The sequence below is a fragment of the Microplitis demolitor genome, chromosome 8, assembly GCF_026212275.2.
Source record: "Microplitis demolitor isolate Queensland-Clemson2020A chromosome 8, iyMicDemo2.1a, whole genome shotgun sequence".
NCBI lineage: Eukaryota > Metazoa > Arthropoda > Insecta > Hymenoptera > Braconidae > Microplitis > Microplitis demolitor.
In genome coordinates, this window is record NC_068552.1 from 8,874,081 (window position 1) to 8,894,468 (window position 20,388).

Below are 20,388 nucleotides of genomic sequence, written 5' to 3' on the forward strand. Positions count from 1 at the left end.
TTTTGAAACACCCTAATATATATACATGTATTCAAGGTGTAAACTACCTTTAAATAAGATTATGTTGGTTCTCGAAATATGTGTTTCCTATAGGTCTGAACGCTTGTGTATCCATTAAATTGAACTATATTTTTTATTAACAACGTAAATTTATATGATTCATAAGTCATTTCATGGTATTTATATTCATCTCATGTTTGCATCCCTTCTTTTTTTAATCATTAATAGCTATTTATTAATTTTCATGCTCAATATGCAAAATATAAAAAGATATTCGTTCTAAATGTGTACTATTGATGAAGAAAATTGTGGTCGCGAATACAAATCTCAAGCTGTCGATTATTGGCGGAGTAGGCAGAAAATAAATTTGAGTGTTAACTGAGTCCAACAGACGTTTAGAAAAGTTCGATCAGTACGGCAGTTAAGACGGTGGGCTCATTAGAGAAAAAAATTTTCTTCACCAGTAGTACACAAGTCATTAGAAAGCTCTGGTTCATAAACTGTGAGTGTAGATTTTTTATTTCTAAAATTATGGCAAAATTATGATTGTTTTGGTCAAAAAAGATGAAAAAAAATTGTACCTCTCTTCTCCTATAATTAAAATCCTTAAGGTACTATCTTGCCTCCTTTTACCATATTCACTAATTTTAAGATAATTTTGTAATTTCAGGCTTTCATGTCTATGTTCCAAATACTTACCCAAGAAGCATGGGTTGAAGTAATGGATGAAACCATGGTGCGAACTCATGAAACTTTTGCACCGTTTGTTGCTGTTTATTTTATTCTTTACCATCTATTTGTAACTCTCGTAGGCATTTGAGATTATATATTATATTTTTTTAAATAAAATAGTCAATAAAACGTCATATTTACATTATTTATTTCAGATTGTGTTAAGTCTTTTTGTTGCTGTAATTCTCGATAATTTAGAACTCGATGAAGACATAAAAAAATTAAAACAATTAAAATTTCGTGAACAAAGTGCTGAGATAAAAGAAACACTTCCATTTCGGTTACGAATATTCGAAAAATTTCCTGACAGTCCGCAAATGACATGCTTACATAAGGTTCCATCTGATTTTAATTTGCCGAAGGTGATTAATTATTTTATATAAATATTGATATACTTTTTGACTATTAATATTATTTAGTATTTTAATAAAAGGTTCGAGAAAGTTTTATGCGTCAATTTGTTTATGAAGTTGAAGATGAGGAAAGTGAAACAGCTAAAAGAATAAATGAAACATTTGACTCGAAAATTATTTATAGAAAACAACGTCCAGTTAAAATTTTAAATCATCCCCCAAAAGTTAGAAATGTTATCACTGATCTACGAAAAGCTGCCATTAACTACATCATTAAGTAATTTTCCAACAATTTATGGTAAATTATTGTCGTTTATCTTATTTATTTACCATTGTATTTAATTTTATAGTGATTCGAATAATCAAAGATTGTTACTTGGAGACTCAGCAATGATACCAATACCTGGCAAGGGACTTTTAAAACCTCAAGGGACTATCAGTAGTGCAAAACAGTTGAGAATCGATCAAAAAAAGTAAGTTTAATCAGGGATCTTTTAAATGCCTTACAACAGACATTCTATTGAATATAATAATAATGTTTAAGATCAATTCGTCGAAGTGTTCGTAGTGGATCGATAAAGCTGAAACAAACGTACGAACATTTGGTTGAAAATGGAGACATCGGAGCAATTAACAGGGTAACATCATCACGCAGTAGGCCCCATGATCTGGACATTAAATTACTTCAAGCAAAACGACAACAAGCTGAGATGCGAAGGTAAATATTAAATAATATTTCTATTTTTAAAAAAATATATGAATAAAAATATTTTTAAGTTTAAACTATACTATATTTGATAAAGAATATAGATTATGAGTATGCGAGTAATTCAACAGATTGAATCTCTCAAAACATTCGAATCATTTTAAATATTCGAATCGTTCATAAATTTTTATACTATTTATAAGTTTTAAAACACCTGAAAATTCAAATTGTTTTGAGTTTTCAAATGATTCATAAAATCTGGATTTTTCGTAAATTATTATAATGAATTTTTTATAATTTATCACGTTAGATAAACGTTTCATTTTCTAAATTCGACCCGGATGTAATAATTTCAATCCCATAATATGGAAATTTGTGATTTATTCGAATAGTTTCAATGATTCCAAGACTTACGAATCATTAGAAAATTGACAAATGATTTGAAAACTTATCTGTAAAGTACGAAAATTCTCAATATGATGATTCTGGTGCAGGTGGTCCACTGCGTTTTGGGCCCATGACAAAATATCACCGACGAAATATCCCTGACAAAATATACCCGCGACAAAAAATCCCCGACAAAATATCCATAGGACAAAATGTTTTCAGGCACAAATTCTCAGATAAAATATCCACCAAAGTGTATTCAAAACTTTTTATTTTTGTACAAATAATAATCATTTCATTGATGGAAAATAGTAAAAAACATATCTCTAAAATGTATGTAAAAGACTAATCAAAATAACCCATGATTTTTTTGTCTAAGATAATTTGCCTTGAGGACGTTATGTCTCGAGAATATTTTATAATATTATCTATATATGGGAGATTCCATGCCAACTCGTCCTACCAATGGATTTTGCATCTCCGATTTCGCTGAAATTGGAGTACTTTTTTGTACCCCTAGAAAAAGGCTTTTATGAATTTTTCAAGATTTCAGGGCATTTTCTTTAAATAGCCATAACTTTTTTGAGTCTCAGCCTGTTCGTCGGATGTCTCTGACTATTTTTAAATACTAATTATTGAAAGACTGATCTGAGACCTAACTAATTAATTAAGATGTATATTGATAATTTAGCAAGTGGCATAATTAATAAGTCACCCTATATTATAGAACGTAATATAATATAATTTAATATAATAATATAATATAATAATATAATTAAATATAATAATATAACATAATATAATAATACAAAATAATTGAATATAAAATAGTATAATATTATTTAGAATATTTAAAACATATTGATAAAATTATTTTTCTCTTAATATTTGTTATGTACAAATAAACGTTGACGCCGCGAGTAAGTCCTCGAGACGTGCAGCTGCACAAAAATCAATTGTGTTCAAAGATAAGTTTGGTTCAGAGATAAGTTACTCATTTGTTAATAACGAAAACGGAGAAAGCGTGAGAACGGAGAATGGATCATTTGAGAATATTGCTTATCTCGATCCACCTCTCTATATCGAACGATGTGCGGGCATGATGCCCAAGTGCCTCGTATTGATAAGAGACTTACTCTAGTTTTTCTCGAACAAGAGAAATCAGTCTGAAATATAGAATCATCGAGAGCAGTCAGGGTCAATATTAAATACTCAACTTCTTTCTCACATTTTTGAAGTTATTGTTAGGAGTACTTTAACAAATTTATAAATTGTTTCAATTGTATATTTTCACATCATTCAAAATTATTATTTGACAATTGAATAAATCAGATTGAGATATGAAATAATATATAACCAAACAACCAGTTTATTTCAACCACCAAATTGTGGCTGTTCAACCCATACTTGATAATAATTTATTATTATATGTAAGTTCTCATTACGTCCGATTCTAATCAACCGCTCAACTACGCCAACGCCAAAACATCAACCAGGACGTAACAACTTAGTGGAAAATTGTAAAATTATAAAATTTTAGAGCTGATTAGATTTTAAAATCAATCCATTGAGCAAATTGAACGTTCTCCAAAAAAATATTTTTGAAAAAATTTTATTTTTGAAATATCTCCGAACGCACCTTACTGATTAAGCTCAAATTTCAACAGCTTCTAGATATCAACAAGACGCATCGACTAACACCTTAACGATCAAAATCGGTTCATCCGTCCAAAAGTTACAGATATTTATATACGGACGTACATACGCCATTACACACACTCGGACATCATCGTGAAATTAGTCTGAATAGCTTCCTAGAACTTCACAACGTCAAGATCTGATAGAAATTCGGTTTTCGAAAGTCAGACTGAAACCAATTACTCCCCGAATCTTTGAAAATTTTCAATTTTCTTAGCGGGAAGTTAACAAAAAATTATAACCCATCATTATTCCATTATAAGACTAGGCTTCAAATTTGTTTTGAGGGGAGTAATATTTTTGAAATGTTTTTCATAAAAATCGAAGGATACAAACAATCTTAAAATCGCCACTTTAAGTTGAAAATAAAAAAGAATCAATCAAATTCACAATAAATAATTTTTTGCCTGAATGCTCTAGAAAATTCATGAAAAACACGAATTTAAAAAAAAAAAGAGCCAAATCGGACAATTTTCCACTAAGTTATGGCTATTGAAAAAAAATGCCTCGAAATTTAAAAAAATTCATATCCCCCGATTGGCTGGATGAAAAAATTTCTAAAAATTCATAGAAACATTTTCCAAGTGGTACAAAAAAGGGTTGCTTAACAGTTCAACCAAAGACAAAATAACCACGACAAAATAACCAACAACAAAATAACCGAATGTCAAAATAACCGGGGACAAAATAACCGAATGACGAAATAATCATTCAACACGATAACACCACATATTAATTATTTTCATAACCAACATATTTATTACATTGACATTTTACGTGACATTTTCTATTAAATTATTGTTATTCTTATTCGGTAATCACAACATAAATCGCAAATATATTTCTACAGTCATATTAATATAGAAAAATCACAGCTATTTGAGAATTACCAAGTAGTATGCATTAGAACAAACTAAATACTATGTTGAATAAGATTCTTAGTTTATAATTATTGTATCAGTTAATAGTAAATAATCACAATCAGATCATTTGTACATCTTAATATATTCTAAATATAACATTTTGTCAAATTATTAGTTACTTAAAATATATAACATATGACATTTTTCATTAGATAACTAATGTTATCAATTAATAACTACCACATGAATTTTATCGAATCATTACAATCATATTAGTAATGGAAAATCACCTTTAATTATTAGTTATGAACAAAATCTTGTATTAAATATTATTTTCTGTAACAAACTTAGTTAATAATTAATAATCACAGTCGTATCATTAATATTACTTTTACATATCAAATATAAAACAATTAATCAAATTTTTTTCAAAAGACTTTCAATTTACAACATAAGAATTGTTGCAATATCATGTAAATATTTAATTATTTTACTACTATCATATGACAATGCAATATTTTTCAAACGATTATTTAAATGAACATATTCACTTCTACGTTTACTAGCAATGCCTAATCCAGTATCAGCTTGCGTAATTAATACATCAGTTTTTATCTGCTCTGATTTGATTACATCAATAAAGGTTATTAATGATTCAATGACAAACCAATCCAATTCAAATATTTTATTGTTGTGATATTTCGCTAGCCCCTCCGTACTAGCATCTTCAGACTCAAATATTGAATGTGGAAAATTTTATAGAATATGAAATGTAATTTTAATTTATAAAGTCACAGACAATAAGATTTAAACTTTATAAAATTGTTATAAGTTAAAATTACATTTCATATACTATAAAATTTTCCACATTCAATATTTGAGTCTAAAGATGCTAGCACGGAGGGGCTAGCGAAATATCACAACAATAAAATATTTGAATTGGATTGGTTTGCCATTGAATCATTAATAACCTTAATAAGATACACCAATCAAAGAATATATAAATGCAACATCAATTATATATAATGAAATAAAAAACTAATGAGTACATCAATAAACTTATTGAAACTAGCGTGAGCAACATGAACCTGTTTATTTAAAGAGTTATGCCATCCCTCAACAGCATTGTTACTCCGAATCAAATCATTAATCACAGCTCCATAATAATTCCATAGGCTTAATGCAAAGTACAGCTTTGATCGTGACTTGCCACTCCTAGATAATACACCTATCCAAGTACGCTCAAAATAATCAAGAATTCCATGTAACTCGTCTTCATGATCTTTGTAATACTTCGTTTCAACAAGTTGATCGAATGCACTCCGAACATCATCAATAGGAACGAATGATAAAGCGAGTAATATGCGTATATTCAACGCGAAACAAATATCTGTGTTATACTTGCGCTGTCATCCAGTTGACTGTACATTTCTCCAGAGGCATTGAGAATAATAAAATAAGCATTCAATAATATTGGCATTTGGAAATATTGTCTTGAAAGCATTCAAATAACCATTTTCAAAGTCAAGCATCACTCTGGTAGGCTCCAAAGTAGGCATGTGATTTTTCAAGATTGTCAGTGCTTCAGTATAAAGATGCTCTTTCTTGTTAGGCAATAATATGTACACTAACGGTAACATTTTTATATATTTCCATCCATGAATTGTATATAGCTGCTTAAATATTACTGGTACAGATGAAATTGTACCATCAGCAGCCCATTGAGATGATTCATTGAGACAATTCAAATTTGATTGAGTAGTTAATATCAAAATACGTTTTTTACATTGTCCACTATCATAAAGCAACATGTCTTTACCAATTTCATTTATGAAAAACCCATCAGGAATATTTAAATCTTGACAATACTTTGCAGCAGCAACAACAATAATATCATCATTTCCAACATTTGCTTTACGTACACGTTGAATATTACGTTACATTGATACCATTTTGGGCAAGCGAGCCACTACTCGAGATGATACCTTCGCAAGACTATTTTCAATGACCGACGCCGGTGGATCATCATTATTGCGGCAACGGTTACTGATTTTTCTTAATACTTTTTTGGCTTCAACAAAAGATATGTCCGCAGCATGATTGTGAATAAGCACCTCATCAATAACATTGCCTATTCAATTATAAAATAAGATAAATAAGAAGCAAATAACAACAAATAAATAATTGAAATAATATTATAAATATTTTATAAAATATACCAGTACGTTTATCACTATCAGTACAAGCCGTAACTTTGCAATTAACATCAGAATAACAAGCTTTACAACGCCATGTGACGCTACTTTGATTTCTACTTTTGAGGTTAAATATCTACCCATTCAATTGGAGCTGTTTTTTTCATTTGTTAGAATTAATAAATTACAGCGGCATTATTATGATATATTAATTCAATACACTTTTAAGAATGAGTAAATCTAATAATAATTATTGAAATAAACAATTATATCATTTAAAATAACTTTATAATTTCTTCCAGCTTATACTTTTTTCTAGAGAATGTAACTCAATGTAGCGTAGTCTGAAAACACCCGAAACACTAAAATACACAAATTGTTTGGAAAGTGTCGGTCTTACTTACCTATATTAATTATAATAGAAAGCGCTACTACAATTAAATTGAGCGGGAATCATAAATTCTTCAACATTACGTCTAATATTTAAAATATTTTATTTTTAAATTTGACATAAAAAACAAAATTGAATTACATATCGCAATTTTATTGAATTAATTATCATTCAAAAATAATGATATAATAACATAATAACGTTAGATATAAAACTATACTCAAAATTATCATACCAATTTTCATGTGATTGTGACAGTGACACATAAATATATCCAAATTTATCTAGAATTTATCCAAAATATCAAAGTTTATAAAAAATCCGCAGTTATTTTGTATGTGTTTATCGAAATATACGCGAGCACATAAGCTTTTTACCGTGTTGTGCCCTTAAATCATGGTTTTTATGTGCGCTTACTCGAGATTAGACCAACACATAAGCTTGTTAGCGTGTTGTGCACTTCCATCATGGTTTTTGTGTGTGATTATTCGATATTAACCAACACATGAGCTTGTTTCCGTATGTGCTAATAAAGTAGGGAAATTTCATACTGAACATTTGAATTTTTTGCAAATATTCCATTAAACAGTTATTTTGTCATTTGCTTATTTTGTCGTCGGTTATTTTGCCACTCGGTTATTTTGTCATTCGGTTATTTTGTCATTCGGTTATTTTGTCGGTTATTTTGTCACGGTTATTTTGTCTGCGATTATTTAAGCATGACACTCAAAAAAGTACCTCAATTTCAACGAAATCAGAGATGCAAAATCCATCAGTAGGACGAGTTGGCATGGAATGCCCCATATAGAGGTTGGGGGAGGGGGTAACGGGGTGCTGAAGGAAATACTAAGTTTTCAAAACAAAAATACATTAAATCTTTTTTTTTTTCAATGATGTTCAAAGTAATCTTTAAAAAATTTATAGCTGCCGTTAAAAAAAAATTTTATTTTTTTACAGGCATAATGAAGATGTCCATAAAAAAAGTAAAAAAAAATAATTTGGAAAATAAATAACTTAGTCTGAATTATATTTTTTTTACAAGTAATTTACATACAGAAAAATGAAATTTCTTATAATTATTAGATAGAAAAAATGAAAAAAAATCGGTCTGTCGGTTGACCCTGCGGGTCAGCCCCAAAACTTCCCGCTGTTTTCGACCTCAAAGAGCTCGAAAACATTAGTGTAGATATATTTTCGAGCTCTTCGAGCTCGAAAATGCTATCACATGCAATTGTTTTTTTATGATCTTTTTAAGCTCTAACAAGTTACCTGTTATGCTGAAGTTTGAAAATTTAAGAATCGAAAATCGTCAATAAAGCGGTTTTTAAAATTTAGTTCCTGATTTTGTTCAGTAAAATAAGTGTATTGAGGCAGAAATCGATGTCGGGGATCAAAATCAAGATTTAAATAAATTTTGACTCATGTAAGAAACAATAAAATATGAAATATCCGATAAAAATATTAAAAACTACGTTTTATCGATTTTTTTGTTGATAATATGATTTAAACTAAAAACCAAGTTCGATGACATTATATGGTCGAAAGAAACCATAAAAAAGATGAGTTGGTATGATATCAGGCACAGTTTAGTACGTTATATTCTGATTTATCCGGAAAAAATAACATAAAATGTTAATTTTTTAACTTTTCAACGCCGATATCTTTTGAACTAATCAATCGATTTTGATAGCTGACGTGGCAATCGGCGCGTTTTATTGAGTTCTAGAGCTGATTAAAATTTGAAATCGATCGCGTCAGTTGTTTCGAAAATATTTAGAAAATACCGTTTTTCACCATTTCTTTCTCCCGCGATAACTCTCGAACGAATTATCCGATTTTGATGTTTGAGGTGGCAATCGACGCGTTTTATTGAGTACTAGAGCTTAGATTTTGGAGTCGATCGTGTAAGTCGTTTTTGAGAAATCAATAAAAAACTAAAAAAAAATTTTTTTTTTTTTCGTAATTCGCCAATATTTTCGAGTCTATTCGATCAAATAATCTGAAATTATCAGGAAAGTTGAAGGCCAACAAGCTCTTTCGATTGCCACGTCAACCATCCAAATCGATTCATTAGTTCAAAAGTTACAAAGAGTTTACATACATACACACACACACACACGCACACACACACACACACACACACACACACACACACACACACACACACACACACACACACACACACACACACACACATACATACACACACTCGGACATCATTCTGAAAATAGTCAGAATAGCTTCCTAGGACCTCAAAACGTCGACATCTGATGAAAACTCGACTTTCAAAAATCGGGGTGAAAACAATGACTTCCCGAAATTTTTGAAAATCGTCGATTTTCTTAGCGGGAAGTTAAAAATTTTGATAGTTTTTATCATAAAACCAAAGTCATTATCATCTTTCAACTGACACTTTCGATGTTTTGAAAAGTTTAACTAACTATTGTAAATTGTTAATTTTTGAAGTGAAACTTCTTTACGGAGGCTAAAATTGAACGATTTGGGGCGGAAAAGGGGAGGTAGCGCCAGAGGAGAACCATTGAGTGAAAGTTTAGAATAGGCGAGAAGGGGAATTGCTTGTATAGCAAGCCTCATATAATTTGAAGAGTGGGGGGAGTTGAGAAGAGTCGAGTAAAATGGACGAGTGTAGTGCGCACGCGTCTTAATTTAACCACGTTATTCATATATAAATACACACACACATATATATATATTTATACTACCCGATAAGATCTAATAGGCAATATTGTATATATATATATATATATATATATATATATATATATATATATATATATATATATATATATATACAATATTGCCTATTAGATCTTATCGGGTAGTATAGCTTCGGGAAAAAAAATCTCTGAAAATCTAAATATATATAACTAGTTTTCTACTAAATGTAAAAACATATGTACATTAATTGAATGTAAAATTATAAATATGTATTGTAAAATAAATCACTAAAAAAAATATGGTCCGTGTTTAAAAATTTGTAAAGAATTTTTGTGTGGACTTGAAAATATCTATAATTGAAAAGAACTAAATTAAAAAGTTAATAAAAAGTAATTTCTATAAATAAAGATACATCTCCATATAAATTACTGTATAAAATTTAATTCCAGCAAATAAAAACATCAAAAATTAAAAATAATTGTAATTATAAAGGTGTAAAATCATTTAAATATATTTAAAATATTGTCTTTAATTGAATAAATGAATAAACGAAAGTATATAATTCTAAAGAGAACTAAAAAAAATTATTATAAAACAACGAATTCTAGAAACAAACATTCACATAACTAAATATGTATAGAAGAAAATTAAGTAAAAATGAACATCTCGATAAATGAAATATCTATAAAAAATTAATTGTTTTTTATCATCTCTATAGAATATAATAACAAATCAAATTTGATTATGAATATCATATTTTACAGAGATGTTCAATAACAGTGAATTTTTTATAGATATTTTATTTATAGCGACGGACATTTTACATAATTTTTGTATATACATGTTTAGTTATACTAATGTTTGTTTTTAGAATTTTTTTTTCATAGTAATTTTTTTTTTGTTCTCATTAAAATTACACACTTTCATTTATTCATTTATTCAATTAAAGAAAATATTTTCAATATATTTAAATGATTTTATTCGCTTATAATTACAGTTTTTTAAAATTATTTATGATTTTATTCATTGAAATTAAATTTTAGGCAGTAATTTCCATGGAGGCATATCTTTATTTATAGTAATTACGTTTTAATAACTTTTTAATTTAGTTCTTTTTAAGTATAAATATTCTCAAATATGCACAAAAATTATTTACAAATTTTTAGATAGTGACCATGTTTTTTTAGTGATTTGCAAATCTAGAGATTTTTTTGATTGGGGCTTTTTTTTCATTCCGTCACTTTAGAATTCATATTCATAATTTTACATTTAATTAACATAAATATATTTTAAAATATTGAATTTTCTTCGTACAATTTATTGTTTTTTAAATTTTTACATTTAATAGAAAACTAGTTATAGAGTTTTATTTTCAGAGATTTCTTCTTTCTCGATGCTATACTATCCGACAAGATCTATTGGCCAATATTATATATCGACGTTCTAATTAGCAAAGTGTCTAACTGATTATTTTTCGTAGGTGATTGTGTGCAATTTTCAGATACTATTAGTCAGAGAAAAAATCATTTGAGTAACCTTGACAAAAATACTATACATATACTAGATATAGAATTGATTTTTGGATGAAAAAAAATTTTTAACTTTCTTTTTATCGCGTAAATAGGAGATTTTCTGAAATGGAGTTAGACCATTTGCTCATTAGATCGTCGATATATATTTATATTTATATTAATTTATTTATTTATTTAGACCGACTTAATTATTAAAAAAGTTTCACTTCTATTGTGACCTTATAACGGTGAGGCTCACTCGTTTTTTTATTTATTTATTTAAAACGTCCGATGGGCCAAATTCCGAGGACTTGGTTACATACTTACATTATATACAATTTTTTCACTCATCTCATCTACTCCCTTTTTTATCCTCATTTCTACTATCATTATTATTATTATTATTACAATTCTCTCCTCTTAACTCCCACCATCTTCATTCACCTCATTATTACAGCTTCCCGTTTTATTGCTACTTAAACTTTTTTTCATCCCTCCGCCTCCTCCCTTTCGTTTTCTGTCTTTCTTTCGTTTTCCATTCCTCTTCCGCTTTTTTGACCTGTCTTTTTATGTTTCGTATCCATTCCATCGCTTTATCCACATCTCTCTCATCCAGCATTTCTTTGACCTCTCCTCTCAGTTCCTCTTCCACATGTTCCATCATATGTTCCAGAGTTCTTTCTCCTCTGCAAATTTTGCATTCATCTTTCTCCAATCCCCCAAACCTGTTTCATAATTCTGTATGCTTTTCCTCTCAGCTATCTCACCTGCACCTTTCCACCATTTTTGCTCAGCACATATCCCAAATATTTGAATTCCTTAAACTCTTCGATCCTCAGTATAAGTATTACTATGATTATTATACGATCAGTACGCGTCACCTACTCTAGCTGTAACTCATAAAATAGCTTAGTTGATAGTGCAGAAATTCAAGTACCTGCGCATATTGTAAACAAGCATCTAAATTAATACGTAAACAAATATCTAGATGACGTAAATTACAAAAATAAGTAATGGCTAATCGGGAAAATAAGAAAGGAGACGGCACCATAGGCGTCACAACACCCCAAACGGATTGTAAGGTATGCTCTTAAACTGTTGTGACAGAAGTTATCAACTGTTGTAAATGTCAAGGAGCATATCATCCGTCATGTGCTAAAACCACGTCAGTCCTGTCGTCAGGAGGACTCCAGCGATGCAGTGGACCAGAGAAAACACTATCATACGATGACATGAGTGAACTGATGGATACACTTCACAAGGACATACGAGGAGATATTAATATGTGCCGTGACTCTCTAAAATATTTTTACTAAAACCACTAAGGCTCTATCCAAAAGATTAACTGTAGTTGAAAATGATACTAGTGATCTTAAAATGACGGTCGTTGACCTCAAAAACAAAGTAAGCGTAAATCAGACGGCTGTACAGGCCTTTAATGATGAAGTAAAATCACTCGCTAGTACCCCAGTCATTCAAGAGGCAAAGATACTTATGGAAGTAGAGGACAGACTATTACGTCGTAACGATGCAATTATTTTTGATGTTGAGGAGTCAAATACTCCAGTGCAATCAATACGAGACGTGGGGGACCTTGGAGAAGCCAAAAGTATTTGCTCTTCTCTCAATATTCCAGCCACAGACTGTAAATGTTTCCGTACTTGTAAATACTCCTCAGTCTTGATTAAACCACGCCTGCTCAAAGTAATACTAAACAACCCCTCTTCTGTTGACCAGCTAATAAACAATATAATGAAAATAAAACGGGGTACAGCACAAGATACGATATTGCACAGGATCTTGATTTTCAAGTATCGTACAGAGTACCAGCGAGCAGACCACAAGAAAATCAAAGCCGAGCTGGAGAGCCGCCAAGCAGAAGGGGAAACAGATCTTCGTCTAGGGATGTCGAATGGCTGCTGCAACATCATCAAGAGTTGACATCAACCTTCAGTTCCACAAGTGAACATCTAAATACATTTAATTCAACAATTAAAAACTTTATCATTGATTATCAAAATATACGGGGAGGCTCAACACAAAACTGCGTAATGTATTAGTTAACACTAGCAATAAAGAGTATGATATATTTACATTTACTGAAACATGGCTTAATCACCAAATTTACTCATCAGAGCTATTTAATAATAAAATTTTTGTGTTTATACATGCGATAGACTTTCAGAAAGACTGGAGGAGGAGTACTCATATTCTGCCATGATATGGTTGATGTAAAACTATTAAATCTTGATGATATTACAATTCAGTTCCCACAAATAGCTATTTTCGGTATAACCATGGGTATTGGCAAAGTCACGCATATTTTAGTGGTCAATATTCCACCAAACTTACATGCCCTGATCCTGTCAGACTTCTGAGATTGTCTCTCGACTCTGGACGTTATGGATACTGGATCACTGTTACTGGCTGGGCACTTCAATTCGCTTCTCTTTCGGGCTTACTACCATAACCATAGTTTCAGCCTAAAATCAGCTAAAACTTTTGCTCTCATTCAGTGCATTAAATAACCTTAATCAGTATAATCAAGTACTAAATACTCATGGGTGAAACTTAGACTCAGTTTTTTCGGCAATAGACTATATTGTTGAGCAAGATTCATATTCTATAGTCAAACTTGACTAGTATCATCCTGCACTAGCTATCATGATTGAATTTACAACTAAAAGACACCCCAGATCTCTTAAGAAACAGAGTCAACAAATTTAATTTCCATAAATATGACAAAGATAAGCTCATTCCTGAACTAAATAGAATAAACTGGGATCTACTAATTAACTACATATCGCCTTATATTAGATGTGACAAATTTTCTGAACTTCTTGACCAGACATTTGAAAAAGCAATACCCAAAATCAAAACAGATACTTACCGTCCATCGAGCTACCCAACTTGGTTTACAACTGATATCATTAATGATTGCAAACTCAAAGAAAAAATTAGTGAAAGACTTCGCTAACATCCCCAACCTACAATACAACTTCAGTATAAGGTATTAATAAACGTAATAACGCACTTCAATAAAAAATAGAATAAAAGCAGCCTTTGACAAACATCAACAAAAAGCAGAAAATAACATGGTTAGAAACCCTAAGAACTTCTGGAATTTTATAAGCAGTAAAATATCCATCTAAATTCGAAATAAATAACAGTGACTGCTCAGACCCACAAAGAATTGCGAATTTTTTTGCATATTTTTTCAGTAATACATTCAATTCTATAGCTGGTACATCTAATAGACTTGCTAATGATCTAACCTCAATACTCTATGGTGACCTTAAGCTTCCATATGAATTAGACATACTGGAGTACATAAAAAAATTGCCAAACAAGTGGTCGACAGGTACTACTGGCATCCTCTATGCAATCGTCAAAGACTGTACAAAATGTTATGCTTATCCACTTCAATTGGTAATAACTCAGTGTATTTATACTGGGACCTTTCCGAATAAATGAAAGGTAGCTAAAGTATGTCCTATTTATAAATTTGGTGATAAATCCAAAGTAATAAACTACAGACCTATCTCGATCATACCAACCTTTGCGAAAGTTTTTAAAATGTACATATACGATTTGCTCTTACTGTATTTTAATACAACTATCTCGACAAGTCAGCATGGTCTTTTCACTGAAAGATCCACATTGACTAATTTATTACCTTTTTCTCAATATCTCTATAACTCCATCACTGAAAATCACCAAGTAGATGTTATTGAAACGGATTTTTCAAAGGCATTTACCAAAGTTAATACTATCTTGCTTATTAAGGCATTGAATAACTTAGGACTGCCTGTGAGGTTGCTAAATTCATTAATATCATACTTAACTGAGCGACAAAACACCTTTATTTTCACAGGATTCTGATCAAAATCAACTCATCTTCGTCCGAAGTACCACAAGGCTCAAACCTTGGACCGCTTCTTTTCCTTATATTTATAAACCCAATAGGGGAAGTAGTATCGTGTTTCGTTGACCTCTTCACAGACGACGCGAAATATTATTTGGCTATTAGATCACTGAGTGACTGCGGGCATATGCAAAAAAATCTTGATACTACTACCTATGGTAAATCGAGACAACCTATATACTTTCCCTAGAAAATCAACGGTGTTCTAGTAAATAGATCAGTATTCACAAAAGACGGGTGTGATCTTTGATTCAAAGCTTACCTTTACTGAACACTATTCAGCAATATTAAGATCTGCTTTAAAAACATTAGGGTTTGTCATTCGGACAACTAAAAAATTTAAAAATAACAATGCAGTCAAAGTTCTCTATGAAACACTAATTCACCCGAAATTAAAGTATGCAGCTCTTGTTTGGCCTTTAACCTATAATAAAAACATGAAAGAATTAGAAAAGGTCCAGCGTCGCTTCTTAAAGTACTTATCATGGAAAAAATATGGTACTTATTCAAGTCAAAGCGCTGACTACTTTAGTTTATGTGCGGATCTAAACATGTTAACTCTGGAAGAAGGGAAGAATATCGTTGCTGTACTATTTATAATCAATCTGCTTGAGGGTCACATTGACTGTCCAAGATTCTTAGGTATGATACTCCTGCACGCTCCCGTAAGTATGCCCAGAACACCTCTACCATTTTACATTCCTACAGCACGTACCAATTTCACTAAGTCATCACCCCTACACAGATTGTTATCTATTTGTAATTACACCAGCCAAAACAGTGATCAAGTCGACATAATCGATTCAAATCATTCCCTCAATACCAGTGTACTGAGGTCCATATCCGTCCAGCTACGTAATAATGTTAACTAGTCAAATTATACTATACATTTTACTAGCAGTTTTCTATAACCTATGTAAAGGCTATTAAATCTAAGCCTTAACTCTAAGTTTTCATGCTTAATGATTTTAGCATAATTACAATTATATTTACAAAAGCGATTTTGAAATGTTCAAAACACATTTCAAAAAATAAGCTTTTCTTATAAAATTTTTGGGGTACCCCATTTTTCTCCTTACCCTACTATGTTTTAACTCTTCCTCCCCTATATATGGTCATAATATACTTTATAAGATATGTGTAGCAATATGCCCTTTTTTCACAGGTAATATGTGTGTGTGTGTGTAATTATTAAATATATAAACCCATACACTATCAATACTACTGAACTATTTTCAAAGAAAATAAGACCAATACTTTTTGGAAAATTCTTGTCATTGAAATAACTAGTTTAAGAAAAAAGACCCAATACCCGATCAGGGAACTAGTACCTGATCACTCATGTATTTGTAGATCTATATGTACTGAATATAGATCTACTACTAATACTAAATATACATATTTACTAAATATAGCTATACAAATACATGTAGTGATCGGGTACTAGTTCCCTGATCAAATACTAGGTTTTTTATCTCAAGTTAAAAAATGTTAAATGACAAAGGAATTCTCCAAAAAATGCAATAGTATTTCGTCACGGAGATATTTTTTTTGGGTGTGTTTTATCTGGGTGTATTTTGTCGTGGGTATTGTAGCAACTAGTATCTTAACTTAATATTACTTACGAACGACAATAATAACACACTGATATTAGAAATAAGAACACCACAATTAACAGCAGTAAAAGAAAGGCAAAGAGAGATATAGTTTATTGATATACAGATGTATGCTGTTATGCTGTCAATATAAGACTGACTGACTTTAGTCGCGCATCTATAAAACAAGAGAAGAAGGCATTTGTTTTTTAATTCAAATATTTTAAAACATCAGTTTCACATTCGTTACACTACCTTCTTCTCAATAAAATTATCGTCCCGATGAAAATTGTGTTGGAAGAATCAAACTCAATTGAAATTAAAATCATTTACAATTTTGATTCGATTCCGCTATGGTCGCAACACACCCTGTTTATCAACCTAAAGGGAAAAAAACACCATAGCCCAAAAACCACCCTTCAGACTAACGTAATGATAATAAAAAAAATAATAAAATAGTCTATAATTTAATTAAGCTAAGAATGGATAAAAAAAATAAAATATTCTGCTAAGAAGTTAATCGATACGCGTGACTCTAGTTTCCTACTCAACGAATTGAAATAAATAAAATTGAAAAAGTAACCGTCCTTTTAAATAATTGATCTTCAATGGAAATGGGAACAAGTACGGGATGGGAACAGAAACACCTTCCTTTCCTCCTTGAAGGACTAGGAATGGACTCCTTCTCTCTCTCCCCAATGAAATTGGAAATATTATCTGCACATATTAAAGAAACAAAACGAGCATCTCCAACATTTCATTAAATTTTATACTTAAACATATTTCATCGTTACATCTTATTATTTGTCAGTTGTTAATTTATAAACTTTCATTATGATCAATTCAATAATTTTCGATCTTATATGCCTGATAAAAAAAGTTTAGATCCAAGCATATATGATTAGATCCAAACAGTCAAATATGCTTGAATCCAAATTTTGGCGCGATCCAAGCGGATCTAAACAGATCTGACAATATCCAAAGAGATCTCACTATATCTAAGTATATCCAAACAGACTTCAAAATATCCAAAGTGATCTCACTATATCCACGAATATATGTGTATCCAAGCAGATCTACGTAAATGTCAATCTTTAAAGAAATCTACATAGTTTTAAGTACATATATCTAAAGAAGTTTCACTACATTTTAATGAATGCATGTATAAATATTAGGTACTGGCGGATAATAAGGCCCAGCTAAGGGAAATTTTGAATAGAATCGAAAATATTGTATTTAATTATCGAAATGTATCATTCATCTTTATTTCAATATATTAGCCATAATATATAATGAAGTATTGGTAATTTATACTACAAACAAACAATAAATTAAACTTTTATAAAAACCATACGAATAGGCCTTATTTTACTACGGTAGGGTAATAAGGCCTACGGGTTAAACAAACTGGAATAGTTTAATTATACTTAATAAAATTGGTATTAGAAATACCAATACTTTTTTATAGACAGAATATTAGATTGTTTTGCTTAATAGCACTTAAAACTATCGGTATTCATTTTAAGAATCAGAAGATTAGATTGTTTTTTAAGATTTCTTCTGTACTACGACATCATATGACGGATGATGAAATATAGAAGACAAGGAACGTGGTATCGGGACTCAATAAACTTGTCGTAACAACTCTATGCAAGACCCTTCTACTAGAGTAGATTTTAGCGGAGACGGTTATTTTAAATATTATTTCTGTCACTTAGGCCTTATTACCCGCGGGTACCTTATTACACTTTAGACCATTCTAAAAACATTACCTACTCACCTCTTGGATCTTATTGCTATTACCTTTTAATTCTTTTGATAAACCTATGTATAACACATATCAAAAGTCAATTGATATTTAGGTTAAAAAAAATAGATGAATACTTCAGAAACATTGATCAAACTGATTTATTTTATTTGTTCATTACAGTATCAAGTAAATGATTTAAATAACATATATATCACAATCAGTAAGGAAAATAAAAACTTTTAATTTTCGTATATAACTCAGATATTCGGGTATAATTAGAGAAAAAAAACTCTGTATTTAATGTAAATATGGCTACATATAGACACACATTTTAGGATACAGTCATAATTTCTTGGATATACGTATATCTGCTTAAATATAAATTATTTTTGCATCTATATACCCACATACATACAGTTGGGTCTGAGCAGATATAACTCTATGTACTTATATATGCTTGGATATAAATATATCTGCTTGGAAATAAATCTTTATATCTGCTCGTATATAGTTGGATCTGAGCAGATATAACTATATATACTTGTATATGCTTGGATATAAGCATATCTGCATGGATATCAATGTTTATATCTGCTTATATATAGTTTCATCTCAGCAGATATACTTATATATGCTTGGATATGCGTATATCTACTTGGATATCAATCTTAACACATCTCTATATTTGCTTATATATGATTAGATCTGAGCAGATATAATTATAGATGCTTATATCCAGAAAGATCAAATATTGGATGCTAACACATCAATGATTACTGAAAAATAAACGTTGCAACGAATTAAAATTTTTCCCCCTGAAAGTTCCTCGGAACTCTCCGGGGTATCCACCTATCTTCCAAAAGTCGTACACTACTTAAGAAAAATGCTGACTATATCAATCCCGGATGGATCACAAAGTTCCAGTCAGGATACTGTTGACTAATGATAAGTCCTAAGAATTTAAACTTTTGATTTGAGCTGAGCTCACTAAAGCAAAAAGAAATATCCAGTTTCTCATCAAAGGTCCAGGAATCTCGGGAACCCCTTACAACGACCAATCGTTCAGAGCCTTTAGACAGACTTCCCTCAGCTAATACTCGAACTTAGAACATTCCCGGTCCTAATAGAATCCCGGGAATCCCTCAAATAACGTTACCACTGAGATCGTTCAAAGCCCTCTGCCAGACATCTTTCAGAATCTTGGGAACTCTTCAGCAACGTCTACATTGTGGCTTTTCAGGGTCCACTGCCAGACTTCTTCTAAAGACTATACCAGTCTTCAGTAAGTCGTTCAGACAAATAACAATATTCGGCGTTTGATGTTTCGATCACTATTATTTTATATTTTTATCACACACGTAATTACGCATACTCACACTTTAACAGCAATTAATAAAAATATTTTTACAATACTAATTTATTAATTACGAATTTCTTTTTTTTTATATGTAGTATATCACACAAGTAAATTCCAATCCGCACTTTGACACCCATTAGGGAAAAAAAAAATACTTTTTCAAAACTTAATTAATTAATCACTGAATTCATTTAAATTATCACACACACTTAAAATCTATATTACAAAACATATCCACATAACTTA

At 30.5% G+C, this 20,388-nt stretch overlaps 1 protein-coding gene across 1 annotated transcript in view; it reads left to right on the forward strand.

Moving 5' to 3' along the window:
* LOC103578709 (sodium leak channel NALCN) overlaps positions 1 to 20,388 on the forward strand; it is a 412,027-nt gene that overhangs the window by 134,495 nt on the left and 257,144 nt on the right. The window contains exons 10-14 of the mRNA XM_053741341.1: positions 671 to 808; positions 888 to 1,094; positions 1,166 to 1,362; positions 1,436 to 1,558; positions 1,630 to 1,803. Of these exons, the coding sequence (XP_053597316.1) occupies positions 671 to 808; positions 888 to 1,094; positions 1,166 to 1,362; positions 1,436 to 1,558; positions 1,630 to 1,803 (839 nt within the window). The remainder of the gene's footprint in view (positions 1 to 670; positions 809 to 887; positions 1,095 to 1,165; positions 1,363 to 1,435; positions 1,559 to 1,629; positions 1,804 to 20,388) is intronic.